This window comes from Vanellus vanellus (genome assembly GCF_965231255.1).
Source record: "Vanellus vanellus genome assembly, chromosome: 20".
Taxonomy (NCBI): Eukaryota; Metazoa; Chordata; class Aves; order Charadriiformes; family Charadriidae; genus Vanellus; species Vanellus vanellus.
This window is the reverse complement of record NC_138925.1, coordinates 10,468,088-10,492,369: the sequence shown is the minus strand read 5'-3', so window position 1 is coordinate 10,492,369 and position 24,282 is coordinate 10,468,088. Positions and strand designations below refer to the sequence as shown.

Genomic DNA, 24,282 nt, shown 5'->3' with positions numbered 1-24,282 from the left:
TGATTTCAGCTCCTCCTTATGAGCTCCCCCTATTTGCAACAGGCCGGGCTTTTGACCAGGTCGTCAACCAATCAGCATCCTGACTTGAGTGTTAGGCTTTACACGGTACAAATATCCGTACGTTTCTATGATTAACTACTTCATGACTGCGCTAAGCAATGTCCAAAGAAGCGCAGGATTCAAAGAGAAAAGGGCGTGCCGGGTCTGCAAAGCACCTTCCCACCCCCGCCCACCCCCCCCTACGAGACCCCCGCAGACACCGAGTTCAGCCTGCTGCACGCCGGCCTCCTGAGCTCGGGTTCCCACCCGAGTGGGGACCGGACCCCCACCTCCGGGGAGGGTCCGCGCACCTCGCCCATCCCGTGCTTTTCCCCGCAGCCCTCAACGCCCTCCCGCCCCCTGCAAAACCAGCCAAACTGGAATCCGCTCTTGGCCCCCAAACCGGCTCATTTAGTGCCCCTTTCTGAGCCCATAACCTCAGCTGCTGGGCCCGTTCTCAAGCCCCAAAAACGCAGGACTGGACCCCCGCTCCTCAGCCCAAACCCACACAACTCTCTCTGTTTCTGAGCCCAAAACCAGCCCCAGGAGCCTGCTTTCCAGCCCCCGGGGCAGAAGACCTGCTCTCCGTTTTGGGCCCCAAACCAGCTCACCCTCTCTGCTTCCTCACCCCCTCGGCAGCCCCCGCGAGCCATGCTGAGGGCCGGGCCGAGCGCAGCCACCCCACAGCTCGCCACCCCACAGCTCGCCACCCCACAGCTCGCCACCCCACAGCTCGCCACCCCACAGCTCGCCACCCCACAGCTCGCCACCCCACAGCTCGCCACCCCCAGGGCCCGCAGACACTTTTGGGGAGCTCTGGGCAAGTGCGGAGGGCCCGACCCCTGCTGCGGGAAAGCGCCAGCACGGCTCGGGCGCCGCTTCGCTATCGCCCGTTCGGCCTTTATTTCTCCGGCACCACCAGCCCCGCACCCCGAACCCCCCAGGCCGAAGGCACCCCGCGGGGAGCCGGGCCCAGCCACACCCGCTCCGAGCCTACAGTGCCCCCCCTCAGGCCCCCCGCTCCCCCAGCCTCCCTCAAGGCCCCCGCCCAGCGCCCCGCCCCATCATCCCTCCGGGTCCTCTACAGCCCCCCCGCCATGTTCCCTCGGGACCCCCTCAGGCCTTCCCGCATCGTTGCCCACCGCCCCCCGCTCACCTTGACGCGCTCTCAGCTGCCTCGCGACAGGCCCGCGGGCCGGGCCCGCTACAGCACCTGCCCGCCGGGCTGCTCTTTCCCCCCAGGACGCCCCGCTCCGATTCCGAACTGGGCGCCATTTTCCGCACGACCCCTGGGCTTCCGGAGCGTCCCGGCCCGCCCACGCCGCGCGCCCATTGGCCGCCGCTCGCACCCCTCCTTGAGAGCCCCTGCTCCATTGGCTCGGTGCTGCCGTCAATCCCCACCGCGCCCCACCCAGGCGAGGCGATCCGACCAATCGAAGCGCGACTCCCGCGCTGTGATTGGCCCGCCCTCCCGCCTATCCGCTCGGGAGCGGTTGCCACGGTGAAGAGGCAGCGGCAGCTGCGCGGGGCCGTTGCCGGGGCGACGGGCAGGTGCGGTCGCGCCTGCGCGGCGCGGAGTGTGTGTGTGTGGGGGGGGGGGGGGGGGGCGGATTTACCAAACCCCGGCCTTTTCTTCTTCAAAACTGGATGGATTTGCGTGCGACGGCACAAAATAAACCCGTTGCGCCTTCGTCCCCTCTTGCCTTCCGTCAGCTCTCGGGTAACGCCCGGGGGCTACCCGGAGCCGGTTCGCCTCCAGCGGGCCGGCAGCCTGCCGCAGGCAGCGGTTTGAAGCCCCCGCCCCTCCACCGCCGGGCGGCCAGCGGGCGGGAGACACCCCCGCGCGCGCCGAACGAGCCCGCTGGGCTCCCCGGTGGTCCTGGCCCTCCCCCGCCGCCGGGGCCGGTGCCCGGCAACGGCCCGTGCGGGGCCGGCGCTGCAGGGCGGGGCCGAGGCGGGCGGGGAGGCGTGGCCGAGACGAGGGAGGCGGGGCGGGAGAGGCCAGGGAGGAGGGGCCGGGTCGAGCGTGGAGGCGGGGCCGAGGAGGGACGGGAGGCGGGGCCGTGACGAGCGGAGGGGAGGGGCCGAGGAGGGCGGGAGGCGCGGCCGAGGCGGAATAGGAGGCAGGGCCCACGAGAGCGCTGTACTGCGCGTGCGCGGCCGTCCGGCTGCAGTACCGGATTGCGGCCGCCAGGCGGCAGATGCGAGCGCAGACAATCGCGCTGTAGCACGCATGCGCGGACCCCGCCTGCAGTACCGGCGCTCGGTCGCGCCGTGGCAGCAGCGAGCGTGCAAAACCCCCGCTGGACTGCGCATCGGCGGCTCCCCGGGTGCAGGACCGGGTTTTGGTCGCCTGGTGGCAGCAGCGAGAGCAGTCAGAGGCGCGCCGTACGGCGCACGCGCACCTCCCCGCCGCAAGGGCGGGGGGAGGCGGGGCCGAGTACGGCTATGCAGAGCCTGGGAGGCGGGGCCTCGGAGAGGATGGAGGAGGAGCCGGGGTGAGAGGCGGGGCTCTCGCGGAGGGAGGCGGGGCCAGCCAAGCACGGGAGGCGCGGCAGCACAGCGGGGGCAGTGCCTATGGAAACAAGAGGCGGGGCGGGGGGGCGGGACTAAGGAGGGCTACAACCCCCCTGCGTGGGGGTGGGGGGGGGCCAGGACGGGGACGGACCTCCCCCAGGGGACCCGGCCGGGATAACCCCAGCGGGTGACTCACGGGGGGCACCCCGCTCTGCGGAACTCACCCACCCTGGAACCGGCCCTGCCGGGAAAGGCACGAAGGAGGGAAAGTAAAAACGCATTTTGGTATAGTAGATGTCCTCAGCAGATGGCCGTAGAGCCCTGGAGGTTCCATCTTAGCTATGTACAGGAGCATAGCTCTGCTCTCATTGCCACTCCTGCTGGCAAGCATCATGGTTCCACTTGCAACATGCCATACTTTGTAGGCTGGATGTGTTGTTCTGCCAATGCATATGGCTAGCAGGTCAAGGGGGTGTTGCCTCACTACCTGCCCCTGGGGCTCCTCAGCCCCAGCCCACAGCTGGAGCCCAGCAGGAACAGTGGGCTGACCCCCCCAGTGCATCACCTCCTCCCCTGTGCTCCATCACAAGCCCCCTCTCATGGTGCAAACGCAGCTGGGAGGCAAAGGACATGGAGTGTGTGTTTATTCAGTCACATGCATAATGAGTCACGGGAGCAAGTCTGCTTCAGGACTCGGGGCCCCTGATGCTCCCCCTGACCCTGCGACACCTTGGCAGTCGTTCCCAGAGCTGGGCAGGGAACAGATGGTCAGCTAGCCAGCTCCTGGAGCGATGGGCTGCTGGGCAGAGGTGGAGGCTGCCAAAAATTAAGAGCAGGATACAGGAGACTGAGAGGCGGGGTGGGGGGAAGGGGCAGCCGGCTAGACAGGGGGCACGTAACAGGAAAGGACCAGGAAGGGAATGGGACAGCAAGAGAAAGATGGGGACGGGGATCCCGACAGAGATGGAGAAAGAAACAGCAGAGCGAGAGGAAGAGAGGCAGCAGAAAGAGGGAGAGTGAGCAGGACAGAGACCAACAAAGAAGGACAGGGAGCAGGACAGAGATGCAGAAGAAAACTGGACAGGCAGTATGACAGAGAGAGTAAGAAAGAATAGGGGCATGGAGAGAAAGACAAAAAAAGAGACAAAGTACAAGTTGGAGATGGAGGAATTAATAAACCAGGACAGGGAACCAGACAGAGATGGAGAACTGAAGAATAGCAATGGGCTGCAGAGCAGAGATGGAGGAGATGAAAAATAGTGGCAGGGAGCCAGACAGAGCAAAATGGTGAAAGAAAATAATAGCGATAGGCTACAGGGCAGAGATGGAAGCACTAAAAAAAAAGGACTGGGGGCTGGACAGAGAGAGACTGAGACTGGAAAAACCACGATGGGTTACGATACGCAGAGGGAGGGATTTTAAAAAGTAGGGACTGAGCGCCATACAGAGAAAGATGGAGAACGGGAAAATGGTGACAGGCTGGAGGGCAGAAAGAGAAAAAATAAACAATAGGGACAAAGAACCACACAGATAGCGATGGAGAAAGAAAAAAAACTGCGATGGACTACAGAGCAGAGCGGGAGGAATTAAAGAATCAGGAAAGAGAGGTGGAGAAAGATGTCGAAAAGGATACCGTTTCCACAGCGCAGCCGCAGGTGTGGCGAGAGCCCACCGACGGGGCCCCGCCCCGCCCAGCGTCATCGAGCCGCGACGTAGACAGAGCCGCGACGTAGACAGGGCCGCGCCGCCGCCATGGTGCAGCTCGGTGAGTGCCCGCGGGGGCGGCCCGCGGGGGCCCAGCCCAGCCCGGCCCGGCCCGGCCCCTAACCGCCCCGCACTCTCTTCGCAGGCAGCCGCCTCCTGAAGGGCTACCGCGGTGGGCACGTCGTGATCCGCTTCGCCCTGGGGGGCTGCACCAACCGGCCCTTCTTCCGCATCGTGGCGGCGCACAGCCGGCGCGCCCGCGACGGGAAGTACCTGGAGCAGCTAGGCTGCCTCGACCCGCTGCCCAACGCCCACGGCGAGCGGGTGGCGGGGCTCAACCTGGAGCGGCTGCGGCACTGGCTTGGCTGCGGCGCGCAGCTCTCCCGGCCCGCTGAGAAGCTGCTGGGTAGGCGCGGGGAGAGGCGGGGGGCGGGGAGAGGCGGGGAGGGACATGTCGCGGTGGCTCACCGTCTCCCCTTACAGGCCTGGCGGGGTTCCTCCCGCTCCACCCCATGACGGTCACCGGCGCTGAGAGGCTGCGGCGGCGGCGGGCGCGGGCGGCAGCCACAGCCCCTACGGACGGATCGGCCGGGCCCGGCGACGCGCCCTGCCCCTTCGGCGCACGTGGTATCATTAAAAGTGTCATTTGCACACTCTACACTGTCCCTGTGCTGCTCTCTCCAGCCTCCGCTCTGAAAAGTTTACTATCGCTGCCATAGCGATGGTGCAGCAGATCTGAAAAAGGCGTTCCTACGGTAGCGCACGTATGGAACCATTCCAGGAAGCGCACAGGGCTCTTCCTAAAGGCATGTTACTAGTGCTAGCATATTGCTTTCTGCAGCAATGGCATGACTGCTGCCAGCTTCCATTTGCCTGCTCCACTCGTCAAGTGCTTCAACTCCTGACTCTGATTTACTGTAATGGGATGGTCCAGGAGAGGCCTGGCAGAGACAAATGCAAATGGGACTGCAGATATTTCTCTCTAGGCTGTGTTTCTTTTTATTTCTCCAGAGAGGTTCTGGGGCTATCTGTTCATTTACAAGCAGAAGGGAAAGCCTTCAGTCTCAGGTAAAGAGGGAGTGGGGCTTGCATGAAGTGAGATACGAGCCTTACTACTTCATCACATATTTGACCCTATCCTGAGAAGCAAGGAACCCACTGAAATCTCTCTCCTACCTTAGATACACCTCTTGCTTTTTGGGGTTCCCTTTGGTGCAATTCTTACACGATTCTATGAAGGTCAGGCAAAGACAAGTTTTCAAGTTTTGCATCCCAGTTAGGCTTGTAGCATAACCACCCAGCTAGAGGAAGAACAGACAAAACACTAAGAAAGAAGTTTGCTTGCTTTTTAAAAAAATCACAGTACTGAGAATGGGTGGGTTTATTTCTGCGTATGGATGAAAGATTAGATGATTAAAGAACTATTACTTGAAGTAGATGAGGCTGTGAAAGGGGGTATTGCTTTTCTGATACCTCCCCCCTTCTTCCATCTGTTGCTATGTTTGGAGTCACATTTTATATAAAATGGTGACTCTACTCTGGTACAAGGTTTCTAGGCAGTTCCTCTGTAGCTTACTCCAGATTTCTTTGCTTCAAAGGTAAAGGTTTGCATCTGTACAGTTCTTCCTATTGTAATCTAAAGGTACCACACAGCTTTCCCTTTCAGGAGCTTTCTGCCTCAAACACAAGAGGGTAGCTCTGTAAGGTTTCTTTTGAGCCAGTTTCACAGAGGCCTAGCTTTCTACCTATTAAAAAAAATACTACTGTGTTATTAAATAAAGGATCCCACAATCATACACAAGGCAGTAAAGTAGTTGCTTTCATGACCTTTTGAATACTGAGTGGCTACAGGGGTGCTCTGTAATGCAGTGGGGTGAGTGACCATTAGCATCAGATGCTGCTGTTGCAAGGCACGGTAATAACACCAGTGAATGAAGAAAGTACTAAGAGGAGAATCTGGCAGTGCTGAGGTCATGCTTTCCGCAGTGGCTCCTTGCTAGTCTCTTGCCCTGACTGCCTCTTACACTGAGAAAGAACGTGCAACTGATTGGAGGGCAGCTACAGAAAACAGTGTGTTTCTCTTCACCTAACTCCCTCTTCGTTATCCGTGCAAGCGGTGGGTCTGTTTCTGCTTGTGGACCGAAAGAATGACTGTCAGGTTTCCTAAATTGTTGCATTTGGATCAGAGGAAGAAAAGTTTGTGCAACAACGCACAGCCTCTGGGCCACAGTGAACCCAACCTGCCACAGAAGCAGTGCATTTTTATGTGCAGGTGCAGAGTACTGTGCACTAGTACAGGACAGCCCCAGCTTTAAAATAAAAATTAAAAAAAAAAAAAAAACAAAACCAAAAAGTCATACTGAGCTTATAAAGCGTAATTCTCAGATAACTGCTATGATGCTGTCAGTAGGTGAAGGCTGCGAACAAATTGCGAGCAATTCTAGTAACTTGCAAATGTTGAGAGGTGCAGTGCTGGAAAAAGGGTATGGCTGATGCCTCCTGGAGCTTGCTGGAGAAAACCAGTAGCTGTTAGCCATGAGCACTGAATTCCATTTACGCTTTGGGCTGAACCTACCTTTTAAGACATTAGCTGATACCTTTCTTTGGTGCCATGATGACCTGTTGCTAAGGGGTCCATACATAGTAATGTAACGTGTAGGGATCTAGGTTCAAGGGTATATGTGTTACTGTAAACACTGCATTAAATAGTCTCTCTAGAGCACAGGCTAGGGCAAAAGGAGCAAGAATTTTCTTTTCTTGGTAGGAGGAAGCTCTTAAACTTACTTGGCTGTATTGTTGCCTTCCCTTCTTCCTCCAAAAGCTGTATGGGCTAAAAAACATAACCGCATACAAGGAGTGAGCATAAGTCAGAAGCACAGTAGAGTATCATCAGGCTGACACACAGCAAATGCTAGGCTTGAAGAAAGATACAGATGAAGCTTGAATCTCCAGCTTAGTAATTCTTCATAGCATTTGACAGCAATACTGTTAAATTCCTCATTATTTAAGTAGCTCCCGTAAGCTTGGTTAACACTGTACTCACACAAACCAAAATCTTCATTTCTGCTCTGATGCTGTTATTTCCTTTGTTGGCCGTTCCATTGGCTATTGCAACAAAACTTGTTATCCTTTGTTCAAGAAAGCTATTGCCAGATCCTAGAAAAAGCAAAAACAAACAAAAAAAGCTTATATACGTGGCAAATACTGCATCATAACCCATTGCAGACTGCTCCTCCGTGCATATTTCACATTTGAATTCTCATCTGATTAACGTTACTCATTGCATGCATTCTTCCTGCTCCCAGAATACTTTTATTTTCCATACACCCAGCAAGCTGATGAAGCAGTCTCCCCTTTGCTTACTGTTAATTATTAGCGCTGTTTGGGTATTGGACTATGCTGTTGCCATTCAGATCTGAAGTAAAATTTCTTGGCTACCACTGTGGGGGGACATTAGGCAACAAGCTGCATACACCAAAAATTTGCATTATCCCATGCATTTACCATTTCTGCACAGGATATATGAAAGAAAGCAAGTGTACTGGCAAGGCTTTTAACATGAAGAACTCCTTGGACAGTGTAGAACGCTGTCTTCCCAGAACCTTCAAACCTGTCAGGAGACAGCACGGATGGCAATACCACGAAAACTAAAGATTCTATTAAAAGACCTCTAGCCTGTCCTGGTGCTGCTGCCCCACAGCGTTTGCTGTTGTTTTGGGTGTTGCAGCCTGAAATTTGCCAGCCTAAATGCAGGTCTGCTTTAACTAGTGCCTTCCCTTCCACTAACCCTGCTACAGAAGCAGCAGCCTGGGGCAGAGGAACAGCAATGGAAAGTTGCGGCAGTCATTTCCTTAGTGAACATCAACAAAAACCTTCCCAGCAGAAAAGCTAGGCTAAATGAATCATCATGTCTTAACAACCAGAGGTACGGAAAACGTAAATTTAGATAAATTAAATGGATGCTGGAGATTTCCCTTGGCATTTCAGCTCCAGTAGTCATAGAATTCTCAAGATTTTTATTGTACTTAACACAATCTATTGGGTGGTGTTACGGTAATGGCATCTAAAAGTCTCTCACTAAGGCCGTCTTCCAGTCTGAGGGAGGGAGAACATACATTAAGAAAGCCACCTTTCACCTGAAGACAAAATAAAGTGCATGTCCTATAGAGTACAAGATGAGTAACTACTCAGTAGTAGATAAAAAAATTGTCCAGACGGCTCTTTTCAAATAGTTCCCAAAGTAGATTTTTTATATAAAGTCATGCGATTTTATTTTATCTGATTCTTGAAAAGGCTTATTTTCTTCATTCAAAGATACAGCAGAAGTTCCAAAATGGTTAAGTTGTCTTTTTGAGAGACACGGCAGAGGTCAAGTGAACTGCAGACACATGCTGAAATGGTTACAGCTGCTAGCTTAATTACAAACACGAGAGAATTGATTAGGTGCTTTCTCCATCCCTCTCCCCATTTTCCCCACTTCTCTACGTGTGTTATAAATATATTATGAACATCCACAAATAACTGCCATCAAGCAACCTTTAATGATAAGGACTTAATCAAAATTAACCTTTAGGCATAGCTGAAGAGATTAAACTACAGCATGGCATAAAATCATTTTCCTGCCTAAACTCATGCATCTTACTTCTAAACAGCAGCTCGCAGATTTAGACAGAATATTTGAAGCATTTGGATTCCAAAAGGTAAACGTCACTTTGCAGCTCACAGTTCAACACTGACCACATAGAGTAATGTCTGTGAAATAGAAAATGTATGACAAAGGAAGAGAATAAGCAAGTAAGCAATGCGTCTTTTTTGAGTTACTTCTATGGATTTGGTGTGACTTCCAACTCTGCACAACAGTGGCAAGCTATGGGTTTTTCCCAGACACCACCAGTATTGCCCAAAGCCCCAAATGAACATACGATGATGTTGACTTAAGAATAACTATGTATGTTAACACTAAATAAATACATATGGAAAATAAAGTGCATATCCCGTAAAACAGAAAATGTAATATTCTATTAGGCAATGCATACGGGCATAGCAATAGTTTTATAACTATATAAATGTAGTTCATAACATTATTTACAGATGGAAGCAGAGAGAAACACTACCATCAAATACATTGATTTCATAAATTTTATGATTCTTTTGAAGATCCTCGCTTACAACAAAATGATCTGCAACTCTAGCTACCTAGAAAAGGAAAGTGCTCCTGATCATCTAGTGCAACAATGCTGGCTACAAAACTTCAGAAAACATTTTAAGAACTATTACTGCATTAGCTAGTGCAACCAAAAAAAAATTTTTTTTTAGTTTAAAAGTTTGATAAGGAAGAGAAATTAAGGTTATACAGCAGACCAACAAGAAAAGAAAAATTCTCCAAAGTAAAGTCTTCAGATTGTCAGAAATCAGAAGCACCAAATGTACAGTTTCTCATGCTAGTCTGTTCCAGCTTCATCCTGAACATTTTTGGAGACAGCTATCCCATAACCAAGGAAATGGCGTCACAGACATTCCTGCAGATGTGACACTACGTAAGCCCAAACAAAGAAAACAAAGATGAATACGCTCATCAGTCTCAGTCTTTTACCTCTGAGTGCTTGACTTGGTAACTTCAGCAGTGCTCCTCCATTTAAGGAAATACCGAGTATCACGAAACTTGCTTCTAAAAAAAAAAGGTAATACCTGGGGATAGATGATAAAAACTAGCCGTTCTTACAAGTTGTGCATTGTGCTTTCAGCACTGGAGTATAGTATCCCACAACAGCTAAAGATTACAAAAGTTATTTTATCTTAGCATCATAGATCAAGCGTCAGAATAAACTTAGGTGAACAGTCATGTACAACTCATTTAATAAGGAGTGACACTCCAGAGAAAACCCTTTTTCTGGACCTAAAGACCAGGTAAGCAAAAATAACCTCTACAGGGATGCAACACACAGCACATGTAAAGATCAAAATGCCTATCAACCTTGGTAAACATTGGCTGTCTACCCAAATACGGAGGCAGGCTGACAGGAATCCTAGAAATAGTTTTAATTTTATTTCCATTTTCATCTTTGCTCTCAACACTTAAAAGACTCTTGGGCTTAACTGGAACTTTTACAAGATCTCACACATTCACCACTTTCCAAAATCAGAATAATTAAGTATTCTCACAGATAATGACACCCAAAGCCCTTTTACTAGTTTCAATGAGATAATGGAAGATGCAGCTGTAGCTGACAAGTACTTAATCGCTGTTCCCCATGCAGATTTTAAAATGTCACAAGGTATAACTGGATGAAAAACAAGGATGATGTGCTGCAGGCTTTCACACAAATGATTTTTCTTAAATTCTCAACTTAACTTTGACAGCAAGCTTCTACCCAAGGGAAACAGCAAGCTTCTACCCAAGGGAAGTTGATACAAAAAACCCTTCTCCCCGAAGCTGGGTTTTGGACAACTGCCCATCCTCCTGCTAAGTCATTGCAAGCCCTTGTAGTCTTAGTTAAAAGTCTAAAGCAAAAGGAAATACGTACATATTGGCAACCATCACCGTGGACCACAGCCAGAACCTACAGAGCAGGGTTTGGGAGCCAGGCTGCTGCGGTTTCACGCCACAGCAGCTCCTTGGAGCAGTTCAGCTGGTGGGAGCTCTGTACACCCAGGAGCCCAGCCACGGCACTTGACAGAGTACTTACGCCACCCGAGCAAGACCAATCACTCTCAGCCTTTCCAAAGTTTTGAAATGCACCCTCCAGAGCTAGGCCTACCACAGGTGGAGGCTCGGACCCGCAGGTCAGCCTTGTTGCTCCCCAAGGCCTCACGGGAGTCACTGCTGCCCTCAGCAACTGAGGACCAGGCCACTCTGCCTGGCTGTGAGATGATGGCACCTTCTGCCCAAGAAGCTGGTGGAGCACCACAGCCTCAGCACTCCTGCAGTGGTGGTGCCTGCAGCGGTGTGCAGCCCTGCAGCTCGCCGTCGCCCTGCCCAGGCACCAGACTTCCAGGTCCCCTGCCTCAGGCTGGATGTTGCCACTCATCCCCCCCGGGAATGACGGCCCCACAGGGCAGCTGGAGGGAACAGCCCCACGCTGACACCACCGCTTCCTGGTGCCATGGCCCCAGGGGCACAGATGGGCCTTTGCCACCTCAGGGTCAGGGGAAGGGTGAGCAGTGCCAGGCACCGCCGGCTTGCCCCTCAAACTGGGCAGGGGAAAGCTGAGCGAAGCCGGCGCAGACCTTCTTGCTGTTTGCCATGCCCACTGCTACCGTCCCAGGGGCACATGAGCCCACCACACTGTGATGGGGAGGCTGAGGGCGACACAATGAGGCAGCGGAGGCTGTGGTGGCTTCTCCCATTTATTCGTTCCGCGCACGGGGCAAGAGCGGGCGCTGCTCCTCAGCAGGTGGCAGCTCCTCGGTGGGTGGCGACTCATAGGTGACACAGAGGGAGGAGAAGAGACAGCCCAGGAAGGACACCAGGCTGGCGAAGTACATGGCACCGCTGGCACTGCCCACAGCTGCTGTCAGCGGCCCCATGGCCAGGGCCACGAGGATCTGCGCCAAGAAGTACTGGCAGCTCAGCAGGGAGATGTCAACGCCCATCCCACGCCGCGTGCCCTCTGCCTGTGAGCCTATGAACTGCGGGGGACACAGTGTAAGGGGGTGCGGCGGGAGCCCCTCTCCCCCTCCCTGGCCCGGGGCTCACCTCGTGGCTCTGGTAGTAGTCGCAGAGCAGGGAGTAGGGCAGTGTGCAGAGCGTGGCGAAGAGGATGCCGTAGGTAGCGCACAGTGACAGTACCACATAGATGTTTCTGGAGAGCGTGGCCAGTCCTGTGCCCAGCCCGAAGGCCAAATATGCCACAAAGTACAGCGTCCGTGTGCTGAACCGCTCCTCCAGCTTCTCCAGCAGGGCTGCAAGACAATGGCATGGCACTCAGGGTGAACTGCGTCCCTCCCTGCTGCTCGCCAGTCAGCGGAGCCAAGGGGAGCACCTTCAGGCCCCACTGCCCAGCCAGTTAGGCAGCCGCATCCCGGCAGCAACCATTATGCCTTTGAGTAACTGACGGCTCACGCATGAGCACCAAGGACCCCTTCCAAATACCATTGCCACAATGCAGCCTTGCTGCCCTACCTGTGTGGAGGGCATGGCAGAGCTGAAGCCTGGCAGTGCCCCTTGTCCCAGAGGGGTAAATGGGAACTGCTGGTGGGGAGCAGGGGAGGTGCGGACACACGACGCTCATGACAAGGTGCTGGGGTGGTGTGTGACACCAGGACGCTCTGCCAGGGGCACACGGGCACTGAGTGCTACTGCAACAGAACTGTGCCTATTGTGACTGTGTGTATTTCTGGATTCAGTGTACATTGAAAATGCCACTTGTGAAAGGAACTGTATAATAACAGAGATGTGGCTGACTTCATCTGCTGTCAGTGCATGCCAAGCTAACTAGCAGAGATAATATAGTGAAAAAGAATGCTCTGCTTCAGCACTCGTGCCATGCAGTAGGCTATGTGCAACATAAATGCTGGGCTACGTGTTGCAGAAACACCAGTTAAGGAGCAGGTGCATCTTTCTCACAGCAGTGGCTGAGATAGCTGTACTAAGTACCTGAATAGAAAGCAGCACTGAATGCATAGATGCACATTCCCCAGCAGCCCATGGTGACCCCAGCGTTGTACTTCTGATACTCATCTGAGTTGTGAGGTGCTTTCGGATTCCCTTGAAACACTACTTCTCCCATGAAGTCAGTATAGAACAGTAACATCCCCTCAAACGAAAGCCATCCTGAAAGAAGCCAAAAGTAACCTATTAGGACTGCAGAGTATCCGTTTCCCCTTGAAAGCTTACATGGATGTTATTAGCTATATTACAAATCACAACTGAAGACAGGTAGTGCAATGCGAGTATTGCATAACGTTCAGCCACGTTTATCTCCGATTGCTGTTCCCCATGCATCATGGTACAATGTTTGTAAGAGACTAAGACTTAACCTTTGAACTCCTAAGTAGAACCCTAGAGGCTGACTACAGGCCACAGAATACTGGTTTAGCAAGACAGAAAAATAGACTACAGCAATCTGAGCTGCCTTCAGGTTTTGACAGGACACAACGCTTGGTTTCAGAGTCTCTCATCACATAGTCCTTTCAAGTTGCTGTTGTCCTCCCACATAGAGGTGGAAGAAATGCTTCTTATGTCATGGTTGCAGCCTCTAGAGCGCCTCCTGACACAGTTAAAAACTCCTACTCACAAACTGGGATCAGGGCCACTGATACAGGCAATCTTGTATTTCCTTTCACAGCCAATGAGTATTAACTACCTGTTACCTCCCATCCAATTTTGTATAAACTGGATTGCTTGCAAGCTCTTCCCAACCATGAGCCACGCACTGCTAAGAGTAAAGGTAACAGTGCACTGGTTACAGGCACTCCTGCAGTGTTGCGCTCGCACTTCCTCACGGCCTGTTCTGGGACCCCTATACACATGCTGTCAAAGGCAGGAAAGTGAATGCTGGTCTCAGGTGTAAGCAGGGAAACACAAATAATCTTGTCTTTCTGCTCTGTGATGCCAGTTTCAGAGCATTAAAAAAAAAAAAAAAAAAAGGTCGATAGTTTCAAGTGCTCAGTTCAGCAGCATTTCTCATCCTGGTGTAAACATTCAATTTAACAGATGCACTGATTTAGGCCATTGTTATTGCCTTTCTAGGAATGTAGGTTTTACTGTTTTGTTTTGCGGTGGTGGTTTTTTTTTTTTTCCTTTCTGAGTGTTCTAATAAACTAAATACCAGAAAGTACCTTATTGGTGAGTGTATATGGAACAAATTGTGTGCTCTCTAGTTAGCAGCCATTGCAGCGATGGATAAAATATTTAAAAACATTCACATGAGGGTAAATTACTTCATGGTGAAAGCAAGATGGCATTTTCTAAATACCTAGGAAGTGGTTGATGCAGAGGTTACGAAGAGCCTTGGGCATCCGGCAGATGGTCAAACAAAGAAGTTTCACAGACAGTGGTTGCTCAGCAGTCTCGCCTGATCCATTCAGCTCGCTCTCATACTTAACACCATTCAGCAAGATATTAGCAACCTGCATCAGAACAACTCCCAGGTCAACAAATACAGTAAGACAAACCCAAACATCCTTTGAGCAAACCTATGCAATATTACACACCTATCTGATCATCTCAAAGTTAAACTCTGCTGCTGCAGGATGTTGACTTGGAGATTAAGAACAGCGTATTTAGCTGAACTGTAAGTTCAGCCTTGGAACAAGTGTTAAATGGCAGCACTGTGCTGCAGCTTTCAGTATACTTGAAACAGTACTCTGCCTCTCTAGGGTATTTGACAACCACATCCAGATGCTAGTGTAGGGAAGGCATAAATTCCATCACATTTAATAGGAGCTGTATCTGCATTCAGGTTAATTTGGTTCCTGAAGTTTTAGAGAAATTGAGGAAGAAGAGGCCAGTTTTAATTGAAACGCATTCTCATTGCTTGCTAACCTTGATGCTCAATCTCTACGTGCACAGTACATAAAATCCTTGCCCTAACAAAGTATGCTCTCATAACCTGAGTCAAAGTACAGCAACAGCAACAAACAAACAAAACAAACAAAAGCCCACACTCCTCCCCCCACACCCCCAAAAAAACCCAAACCAAACCAAAACCAACAGAGGACAGTTTACCTCATCTCGGATCATAAAAAAATGGGCCAGCATACAGAGGTCTCAGACATTCCAAGTTATCACCAACAGTGGGAGATGAGGTCAGAGTCTTATCCCTGGGTAAGGGAAACCTCACCTCCCTGATGGAACCAGATGTAATGACTGCCATAAGGAGAAGCTCATGGGAGAATCCTATCCCTGGCCCTATCTTGCAGGTAATTCTGTGGAAAGGGAAGATACAGGCTCAATAAAAACGTGTCTTTTTTCTGCTCTTACGTGGTAGCTCCCTGGGTGAGGCAGGGCTAAAAATACAGACCTTTCACACGTGGCCCAGTGAGAGCAGAACGCTCCCATTTCTGCCACCTTAACAAATGCAGTTGACAGACTGCCAGTCATAATTCACATCCTACCCACTACTTTACCAATACAGTCAGAGCAGGTATGCTGTTCCCATAATGACTTTTATGAGCAAACTGTCACGAGCAGTCTTTAATGATGAATTTGTATGCCACACACTTAAAACTATATGAAGAGATTAACAAATGCTCAGGTTTACGTGGTTATATAATTGATTTTCTGCCCTTACCTGTTGGCTGAAGGTTACATTTCTTCTTCTGCTATTTTCTGGACAGTGTCCTGTTACGATATCTGGAATGGCCAAGGTCTGAGGTCTTTTCAGGATCCCTGATGACTGTGGCTTTATCGCATCCAGTGAGCCCACCCTTAGCATCTCTCCGTCAGGCCCCGGCATTACGCTGCTCTCCCCTTGCTCCAGAACTCCATTTTCTCCTTGGTAACAGCCATCAGGCACCCGAGGAAAGCTGACACTGACAGGCTGCCTCGGCAAGCTAGCTGGAAGTGCTAAGTAACTATTGTGCCTGCCTGTAAAACAGTCTATAAGCACACTGTCAATATTCGAAGTCCCAAATGATGATGCAAACTCATTAATTCCCGTCAAGGAATTGTCTCTGCTGACAAAACTGCCATATTTGGGCGTGAGTGGGCTGAGGGGAGAAACAGGACTTGTAAAACTTGCATATAAGTCAGCTGAGTTATGAGAAGCAAAGTTTTCGTTTACGCCCTCCTCAAAGAAGAAAGGTGGAGAAGGAGGAAGAGGAAGACTTGGACTCTTCATCACCTTTTTCTTCCTGCTAAAGGACCTTAAGGGTCTTTCTGGAATGCTAATTAGAGTCAGCACAGTAGTGATAGTCAGTATAACTGAGGTGAAGACATAGATGACGCGAAGTTGCCCTCCCACAGCTTTTCCAAAACTGGTTTTATCCCAGTGTATTCCTCCAACAACATAACCAAAGCCACCTCCAAGACCTGGTGGAAAAACAGAGCTGAGATTATGTTCCCTAGCCAATCCTGGAAGTCAGTAACAGCACAGCACCATTTGTCTAATGATTTGTGAGTAGAATCCCACGTGTTACTTCTGTTTCACTACTCAACACTTTTCAATTCAAATGCAGTAATAAACACAGTTATCCAGGCCACAAGGACAGTCTGGATGTACAAGCAGGGTACAGAAAGAGGGAGAAGGTCAGTGCTGTAAAAATGATGACACAAATAATTTTAAACGGTAGTTCTTCCTTTGCCAAGAACAAACCACTTTACCTTCAGCTATTTCAGTCCGTAAAACAGAAGTGTCCACCAGCCTCGTGGCAAGGCTCTGCAATCAGTCAGCTAAGACTGTTTTCCTGAAAGTAAGTGAAAATCCATTTTCCTCACTCAGTTAGAGGAACGCAGATTTAACTGCGTCCAAGAAAGACCGAATCGCTTCAGAAGGGTAGCAAGCTCATTACTCAGCAATGTGTTGACAGTATACAAAACTGCTGCTGCATTACTACTGATGAACACAGAAATTCTGAGAGCACCAGATACCTTTCTCACTCCATTCACACGGTGAAAGCCTTACAATGCTATCCTTTCTTTCTTACAAACACATTCAAGAGCGTGAAACAGTGTCCTGATGGAGAAGAAAACTAGACTAGGGCAGTACAGTAATTGAAGATGACAGCGATAAGGGATCATAGTGCCCAGTATGCACTTCCCCTCCAACAGAGCAACTAAAAAAGGCATTTTCCACACCTGCAGGAAGCTGAACCTGCTCCCTTGAGGGACAGTTTTGTTTCCATAGGTGTTATAAGTGACGTGAGGGACCTTCAGATGAACAACAACCCAGAACTAGGTCCTGTTTGACTTTTGGTTGTTACCAAAGCCTTTTGCAGTAAGCAGAAGTTCGTTTTCAAATTTAACTAGTGCTACCTCTCCAGGTATTCAGTTATTATGCTTATAGGGGAAAAGACCAGTGATTTGGACTCTGCTTTCTCACTGCAGGGCGTGTTTACTTAGGGTTCACGTCACCCAGGAAGCACCAAGAAAGCATACCTGCTAACAAAGCGTGGATGTTGAGGCCCCTGTCTTGATCCACTGGGCTGCATACATCCATCATGTAGGCATGACTGGGATTGTCTGCTGAATCTGCGCTGAAGTCCATGAGGACAACGCCACAGACTGTAAGAATGATCCCCCATTTGTGGTTATTCGCAGTGTCAGACAGGGCACTCCCTATATCTTTGCCATTCAGCATAAGCGAGAGCCCAAGCAACGCTCCTGGGAATAAAACCAAAACAAAATCAATCAATCAACTGCTTGTAAGTAAAAAACCTTGCATCTAAAACACTCTAAAAGCATTATACTACCTGCACAGCCTTGCCGCGAGTACTATTGCTCTTGTTCAGATCATCACAATCTGGGGAATGAGTGTGGCTTACAGGATGTACATAATCCTTTTCCACTGTTCAAGTTTACAAATGTCTGGAGTTGGTTTCGGCCAAAGAAAAACATTCTTGACCCTCAAAACATCATCTCTTCAGACTCTGATGAGAGAAGCTTTTATATGCGGATCTCCGGCTGCCAAAGCATCACCTCGGCGCCACTCACCACCTTCTTCAGACCCACAATACCCAATGCTTCAGAGGCATTTAGTTCAGCCTAGTGCCACAGGGGATGTCATAGAAGAGAGATGCACAATATTTCTACTTTACAAGCGTTATGCCCATCGCTTGTACGCACCTACTGCTAAGACCAGAATGAAAGGTCTTCTCCTCCCAAATCTTGATGTGCATCTGTCACTCCAGGCCCCCAGCAAAGGCTGTAGCAAGAACCCTAGAAAAAAGAAATCACCACTAAGTAGCATTTTTCTACAAGCTGGTTTCACAGGAAAATTAAAATAGGTACCTTAAAAGGCAGTTAAATGCAGGACACCATGGCATAGTGATATTCCCAGTCAATACTAGTCACCCAGGTGCACACACAGTGTACTTCCTGGCATTTCCCAGGTCAAGGAGTGAATAACGTAATGTGCCACTGCTTGCTGTCAGGGCAGTGCGTCATTAATACAGCAGAGTTTGACATAAGGTGAAGAGTAAGAGTACAACAGGTTTACGTTCTAAAGGACTCCATTCCTTGCAAGCTATTCCATTTACCCCATTTTAGCTAGGAGATGCCCTGCAGCATTAGCTTGGAAGGTAGGAGGAAGCAACTGCATGAGTTGGAAAGGTGTCTGTATTACTCTGGGCCAGCCTGTGAGTAGGGGCCTATCTACTCTCTTCTTCTGAAGCACATCTCGTGAGTAGAAGAACAGGCAGAACAAAGTTTCCAAGTGGTAATAGCCCATCCTATGGTTCTTCCCATAGTAATGGCTACGATCCCAGTAACAGTAGCGGTCAATGGTCTTTCGTCATTGGAACAATTCATTTGTTTCAGAAAGTTAAACAGGAGAATGCAATCCCACTGCTCTTTTCACACACTCTTGTGAACTGTCTCTGTATGCCTTTCTTCATAGGGACATAAATCGATACACCAATCCTCTTTTGCTAGTTTTTAAATATAGGAACAGAGTAACCAAAGCTTACCCTTGCACAAGATGTAAGAGGTTGGTTAAAAGAACAGACCTTTTGATCACACTGGGTTCATTTCAGGCAAGCCATAGCAAGAATTATTCTCCCTTCAGTTGTCTAAAATTATGGCTAGCGCTTCTTAATCTCGAGAGCACACAGAATGTATTTATGAACAGCTGAGGTAGAGAAAACAAAAACATGTAACGTGTGCAATGGAAAAAAGAGGGAAGAAATAGCATAAAGAAAAGTTACCTAATATGGGGCTAATGAACCACACCATTCCATACAGTTGGTCTGGAAGCCCCATCTGAAGCAGCACAGGGGTAACATAGGCTGTTTCCATGGCATAGCTGAACTCGAGCCCAAAGAGAATGCACCCATTAAACAGGAGTTCTAGGAAAGACCTCTGAGGCTGGAGATCCCCCAAATCAACCAAATCAATAGGACATGGAGTATTTGGCGGTGGTGGCGGCGAAGGGCGGATGTGTTTTCTCCTTTTCGGATGTCTCTTGAAATTGTTGGCCCGATGACTTATGTGCTGTGTGACTGATCCAGAAAAGACTGGAACTTGTGACCTCCAGATTTCCTGAGAAGCCACACTTGGCAAAAGTGCAGCATCACTGACAGGGGTTGTTGCAGATGGTGGAATCATCATGGGTAGGCGTCTGGAAGAAAAATAGCTCAGAATAAAATGGTCGAGTAAGAAAAACTATGCTTAATTTCATTTACTGAAGCTCAAGCCATTTCTCAACATTTCATGTGATGAGTGCAGGGTTTGTACTAGTTACAATCTTTTCTCTCCATATCTTGACGTGAGACATATGTTTTCTGGGCATGTCTCCTCCTTCTTTGCACAAATGAGACACCAGAGATCCCATCTGGGTTACCTAGGCATTGCCTACCATCAATCAGGATTAAGACGGAACTATTTAAAACAATTAGCAGTCAGATACATCACAATTCTCAGGAGTTCCCATAACAGCAATAGGTTTAAATTGATCTGCAATTCACTTGAACTAAATTAAGATGAATCATGGCCTCAGCCTAAGTCTATAACAAAGCAAAGCTGTGGCTTGGCTGCAGATCCAGAACCCTGCTGCAATGTGAAATCACCTTTCAGTACTGATCCTACCCTTCCTGCTGCCTCTGCTGAGGCCAAAGGTTAATGAGAAACTTTTTTCACAATGACTGAGTTTGGTTTCCTTCCTATTTACATTCCCGAATTCAGTGTTGCAAGGACAGGGTCTGATCCTCTGATTCTTGCTAGTTCTATTCCCTTAAGACTTTACCAGAGCACCCAAAAAACGTGGTTTTGAAGTTCAGACTACACAAGCTGAACACTTAGATGAAGTCAGCTGACAAGTATGCTTGGAACCAGAAGCTGACATCATTTTTCAGTGCAGGAATTGAAGTTTCAAACTAATTCCTGAGATGATATGTACCCCACAATAAGCCACCCTCAGCACTACTACTCCTCTCTCAGAGATTAATGGCATTTAAGTGCTGAACAGCCTCCTCTAGTCTCATCAGAACCACTCCTATAGCCAAAACACACATGCTGTGGAGAATAAAACAGCCAAATGGATTCCAAAATAGCATCTCAAGATAGATGCCAACAGATCTACTGAATTGATGAATCACATGTGATTTCTTGTCTCTTGTTGCCAAAAATGGAAACAGCCTATAAGTGAAGTCTGACCTTTTCTTTATGCTTTCTTGCCCATGGACCAAAGGCTGCTGCTGCACAAGAATGGCTCCACATCACCCCACACCTCTTCAGGAAAACCCTCACAGCTGCACACTAGTAAGCAAAACAAATCTCTTTTTATTTACAGTTCCCTGGGGGAAAGACTCCCAGCTGTTCTGCTACTTTGGCTGTACAGAAGTCCCACAAGTTGCCCTTTTTCTGCTACTTCCTCCAGCACTTTTCATGCACCTGTCTTCCTGTAGCCCTTAGTCAACGCAATGTCATTCTTTGCTGCGTATCCCCAACTATTATCAAAAGCAGAACTCTGTAAACCCACATTTACCATCACGCTGACACAGTAATTGTTAAGCATGGTGGGATGATGCCCTACAGAGAACGATCCCCAGCTCCACACAAGCGTCTAAAGAGAGACATTTCACAATGCAAAACTGAATGCCAAGTGCCTCACCGAAGACTGCAGTTGGGGTACCTTTACTGTATTTGGGGCCTGAGGGGGATGAGGAAGGGTGGGAGAAAGAAGACATCTACTGAAGTATTGCTAACATTGTACCAGAGGTTTCCTCGAGACTGCTTCTCTTCAGATCAAGATGTGTACCATGTAACAGAGAACAAGCTACTCATAATTGTAATCACATGCCTCGACAACCCCCCTCTCACAAGGCACTGACAGCAAGCTGCATTTTGTTGGGAAAGCTCATTAGACACAAAGTCCCAGAGACAGACCAACAGAAGGACAAGTGTACGGAGACTTTGTGAAGATGCCCGCACCAGTGTTCCCCTTGATGCTGTTTTCACAAATTACTGAAAAGTTCTTATGACCCACGTCTTTCATAAGCAGAGTACTTACTTTGCAGGAGTACCTTTATCAGCCTTCAGATGAAAGTAAATCCCTGAGAATTTGTTAAAAATTAGGAGAGATACCAGAAAAAAAAGACATAATGAAAACCTAATCAGATTCACAACAGATGCTCCAACGACCCTTTCACAGGAACATGACGATACAGCTGTGCTAGCTCTCCCCTTACCACTGATATACCTTGTCCTTTGCACCCAGGGTGTTGATCTCCCTATATTCACCTATTAGTTTCATTTCATGCTAGATCCTCCTTTATCCTCCTGCTCTGTACTTTGCATTGCACGGAGACAGTATCACAAGTTGTACATGGAAACATTTTAGTGACATAAGGAAAGAGCCCCTCTGCGTGGCTCAAAAATACACGTGGTGATCTACAGTTACTTGAATGAAAGGCTATTATCGACAGCATGTCGCTGGTCCAGCAGAAAGTCAGCATAAAACTGTGCGCTGAGCCTATATTCCCCATCGCCAGTTTTTCCCAACTTACAAATTGTTCACCAGAGGACATAACTGCCCTCAGGTGAATCTACCTCAGCGTCAAAGCAGGAAACCTCTCCTTCAGCACAGAAAACTATTACGTGGCTGTTTGCTTTCACTGTCAATATCTATTTGTGATTTTTGGCACTCGCCCTTTGTTATACCGCCAACCACGCATCCCTATCTGCAGGGCCTCGCCGATGCTGGCACTGCCGCCTGCCACCTGCACAGCCAACGCGTGTGGCGGGTAGGGACCAGCCATCACCCTTCCTCCCGGGCGCTCCACGCCGAGAATGAACGGTTCCTTCTTTGGCGGAATCTAATCCCAATTTTTCTGCGGTGGGCACCGAGGGTTTGAAACACACTACAGACATCAGCGTGGTGGGGAAGGGCCGACCCCGACCCGACGCGAGGGCCGCCGCCTCCCGACCGCTCCCGTCAGCCGAGAACGGGCCGCGCTGCACCTGCCCTGGGGCGGGCGGGCACGCCGTTCGCCCCGAGCGACCCCCGCGCCCTTCGGCACCCGCCCGGCAGCCTCACCTCCAGCGCCGCCCGGCCCGGCCCGGCCCCGCACTGCGCCGCGCGATGACGCCATTCGCCCCGGTGACGTCGTCCCACCGCGATTCGCCGGCGGCAGCGCCCGCCCCCCGCACCGCCCCCGCACCGCCAGCGCGGCCGCCTCTGCCCTCGCAGGAGCGGGCGGCGGGACGGCGCTGCCCCGGCCTAGCGCTGCCTCTCCACAGCTCCGCCGGCCCCGGGTACGGTCGCACCCGCCCCGGGGGACTCCCGCAGCCGGGGCAGGGGCGCCTGGTTGCTGCAGCGATGCTCGGCCCAGACAGCTGCGAGCTGCGGTACCGGCATTGCAGAGAATCACGGAATCATTGGGGTTGGAAGGGACCTTTCAAGGCCGTCCAGTCCACCCTCCCCTGCTATGCGCAGGGACATCCTCGTTTCCACAGACTCAGCCCGGGAACTACAGGGGAAGGGGATCACGATACTAAGATTGTTAGCCGGCGCGGAGGCGATGCTGCACTTTTTTCTCTTCTAATTATCAGTAGTGTTCAGTCTTCCCCTTCCTTGGTTAAGGCGATTTGGCAACTTTGTTTTATAGCGCCACATTATGGGCTCTTATGTGCCAAATTTACTCATGGTTTGCAAACAAAGATGTCATTATGTAGTGCAGTCTACTCTGTGTATTTTCAAAAAACTTAAAACTGTGGGCATTAAGCATGCTTAATTTTATGTCCAAAGGTTACCATAACACTGCATGAATCCTCACTATATATTAGTCTTTAGCTCTCATAGAATTTATTGTAGCAGAACGATGGATTACCTGCACATAAATCATCAGTCACAGTAAGAATAAAGTGTTGCACCATTTGACTGTAGAAAACTAGCTCTCATTTATGTTGCAGGTGGTGCAACCACAAATCTGAAAAAGATGCCAGAGCACTGTTCGAGGCAGGTGGGGTTCAGCTAGCGCACAAGTTCATATAAGCCCCCCCCTCCAAAACCCCCAAGAAATTATGTGAAATCAGGGTAATCTTGCAGCACACAAGGACAGGTGCAAGAGACCACTAAACATTCTTATCACTATGGATCTGCTGTCACCTGATCTGTGTTCGATTTTTTTATGTCAATTCGGCCATTATACTGGTCAAGTATCATTCATCAGTGTTTCTGTAATCCAACAGAGGACCTGTTTACAACACTAAGGGTTATTCACTCACAGCACAACAACATTTGTAGGGCAGAAGGCTGTTTGTACTGCTCTAAATGGAAGTGGGACTGTATTCCTCACCTATCCTCACAAATGTTCATCCTCAAAACCACATCCCAAACAGCACGTCAACAATCACAGTGAAACTTTTCCCTTTACTGCTTTCTAAGACAGTGTCCTGCATAAGCATGTTGCTCCAAACTGACCCTAAGATACATGCCTAATTCTGCCAGGCTAGGTAAAAGTGAGCAAGAAACTTGTCAAGCACCGGCACTGTTGCTCTCAGCTATTTGATCCAGTTCACCTTTTCACCCTCACCCGTGTCAAAATGCTCATGCAGTTAAACTAAACACAGATGGGAGAGTCAGTCTGACATCAGAGACATCTTTAAGTAATGGAATCATCCCAAAATACACCTGTTTGCCCCAAACAACGTGTTCTTTTGCTGCCACACCAGATGCTGCTGCAGGTTCCTCATCATACAATCTATTCCCACTCCTGGCATATTTGAGGCAATTTTGGTACTGAGATGTCCCTCACCTGTCTGTGCTGAGCTTTTCCTTTCAGCTCCCCAGATACGGGGCCTCCAGAGACTACATCAACCAAGCCTTGTCACATGCCACTTCTCAGTGCTGATGGCACATGGCTGTCACCACAGCGGGATGCTGTGTCTCCTCCTACCAGAGGGTCTCATCCATGATACAGCAG

The 24,282-nt window shown here is 49.8% G+C and overlaps 2 protein-coding genes and 1 long non-coding RNA gene across 3 annotated transcripts; 1 reads left to right on the top strand and 2 right to left on the bottom strand.

Annotated features, from left to right (window-relative positions):
- Positions 1-4,281: 4,281 nt before the first annotated feature.
- MRPS16 (mitochondrial ribosomal protein S16) lies at positions 4,282-4,979 on the top strand (the record flags this gene model as incomplete). Its single annotated transcript, XM_082493530.1, has 3 exons — positions 4,282-4,321; positions 4,406-4,666; positions 4,744-4,979. The coding sequence occupies exons 1-3, from the start codon at positions 4,309-4,311 to the stop codon at positions 4,977-4,979; spliced, it is 510 nt and encodes a 169-aa protein (XP_082349656.1). The 5' UTR covers positions 4,282-4,308.
- Positions 4,980-5,343: 364 nt separating this feature from the next.
- LOC309680073 lies at positions 5,344-9,874 on the bottom strand. Its single transcript, XR_014269869.1, has 3 exons — positions 9,854-9,874; positions 8,903-9,012; positions 5,344-7,416 (listed from the first exon to the last, which is right to left on the bottom strand). It is a non-coding gene; the product is annotated as an uncharacterized lncRNA (long non-coding RNA).
- A 1,650-nt stretch (positions 9,875-11,524) lies between these two features.
- On the bottom strand, positions 11,525-22,411 carry SLC45A1 (solute carrier family 45 member 1). Its single transcript, XM_082493623.1, is given in 13 exon segments — positions 11,525-11,889; positions 11,957-12,162; positions 12,857-13,033; positions 14,178-14,345; positions 14,568-14,631; positions 14,635-14,637; positions 14,641-14,664; positions 14,668-14,676; positions 15,495-16,234; positions 17,300-17,524; positions 17,987-18,079; positions 19,066-19,478; positions 22,395-22,411. Coding segments are annotated over 12 exon segments (2,394 nt in total). The 5' UTR covers positions 19,469-19,478; positions 22,395-22,411; the 3' UTR covers positions 11,525-11,607.
- Between the last annotated feature and the right edge of the window lie 1,871 nt (positions 22,412-24,282).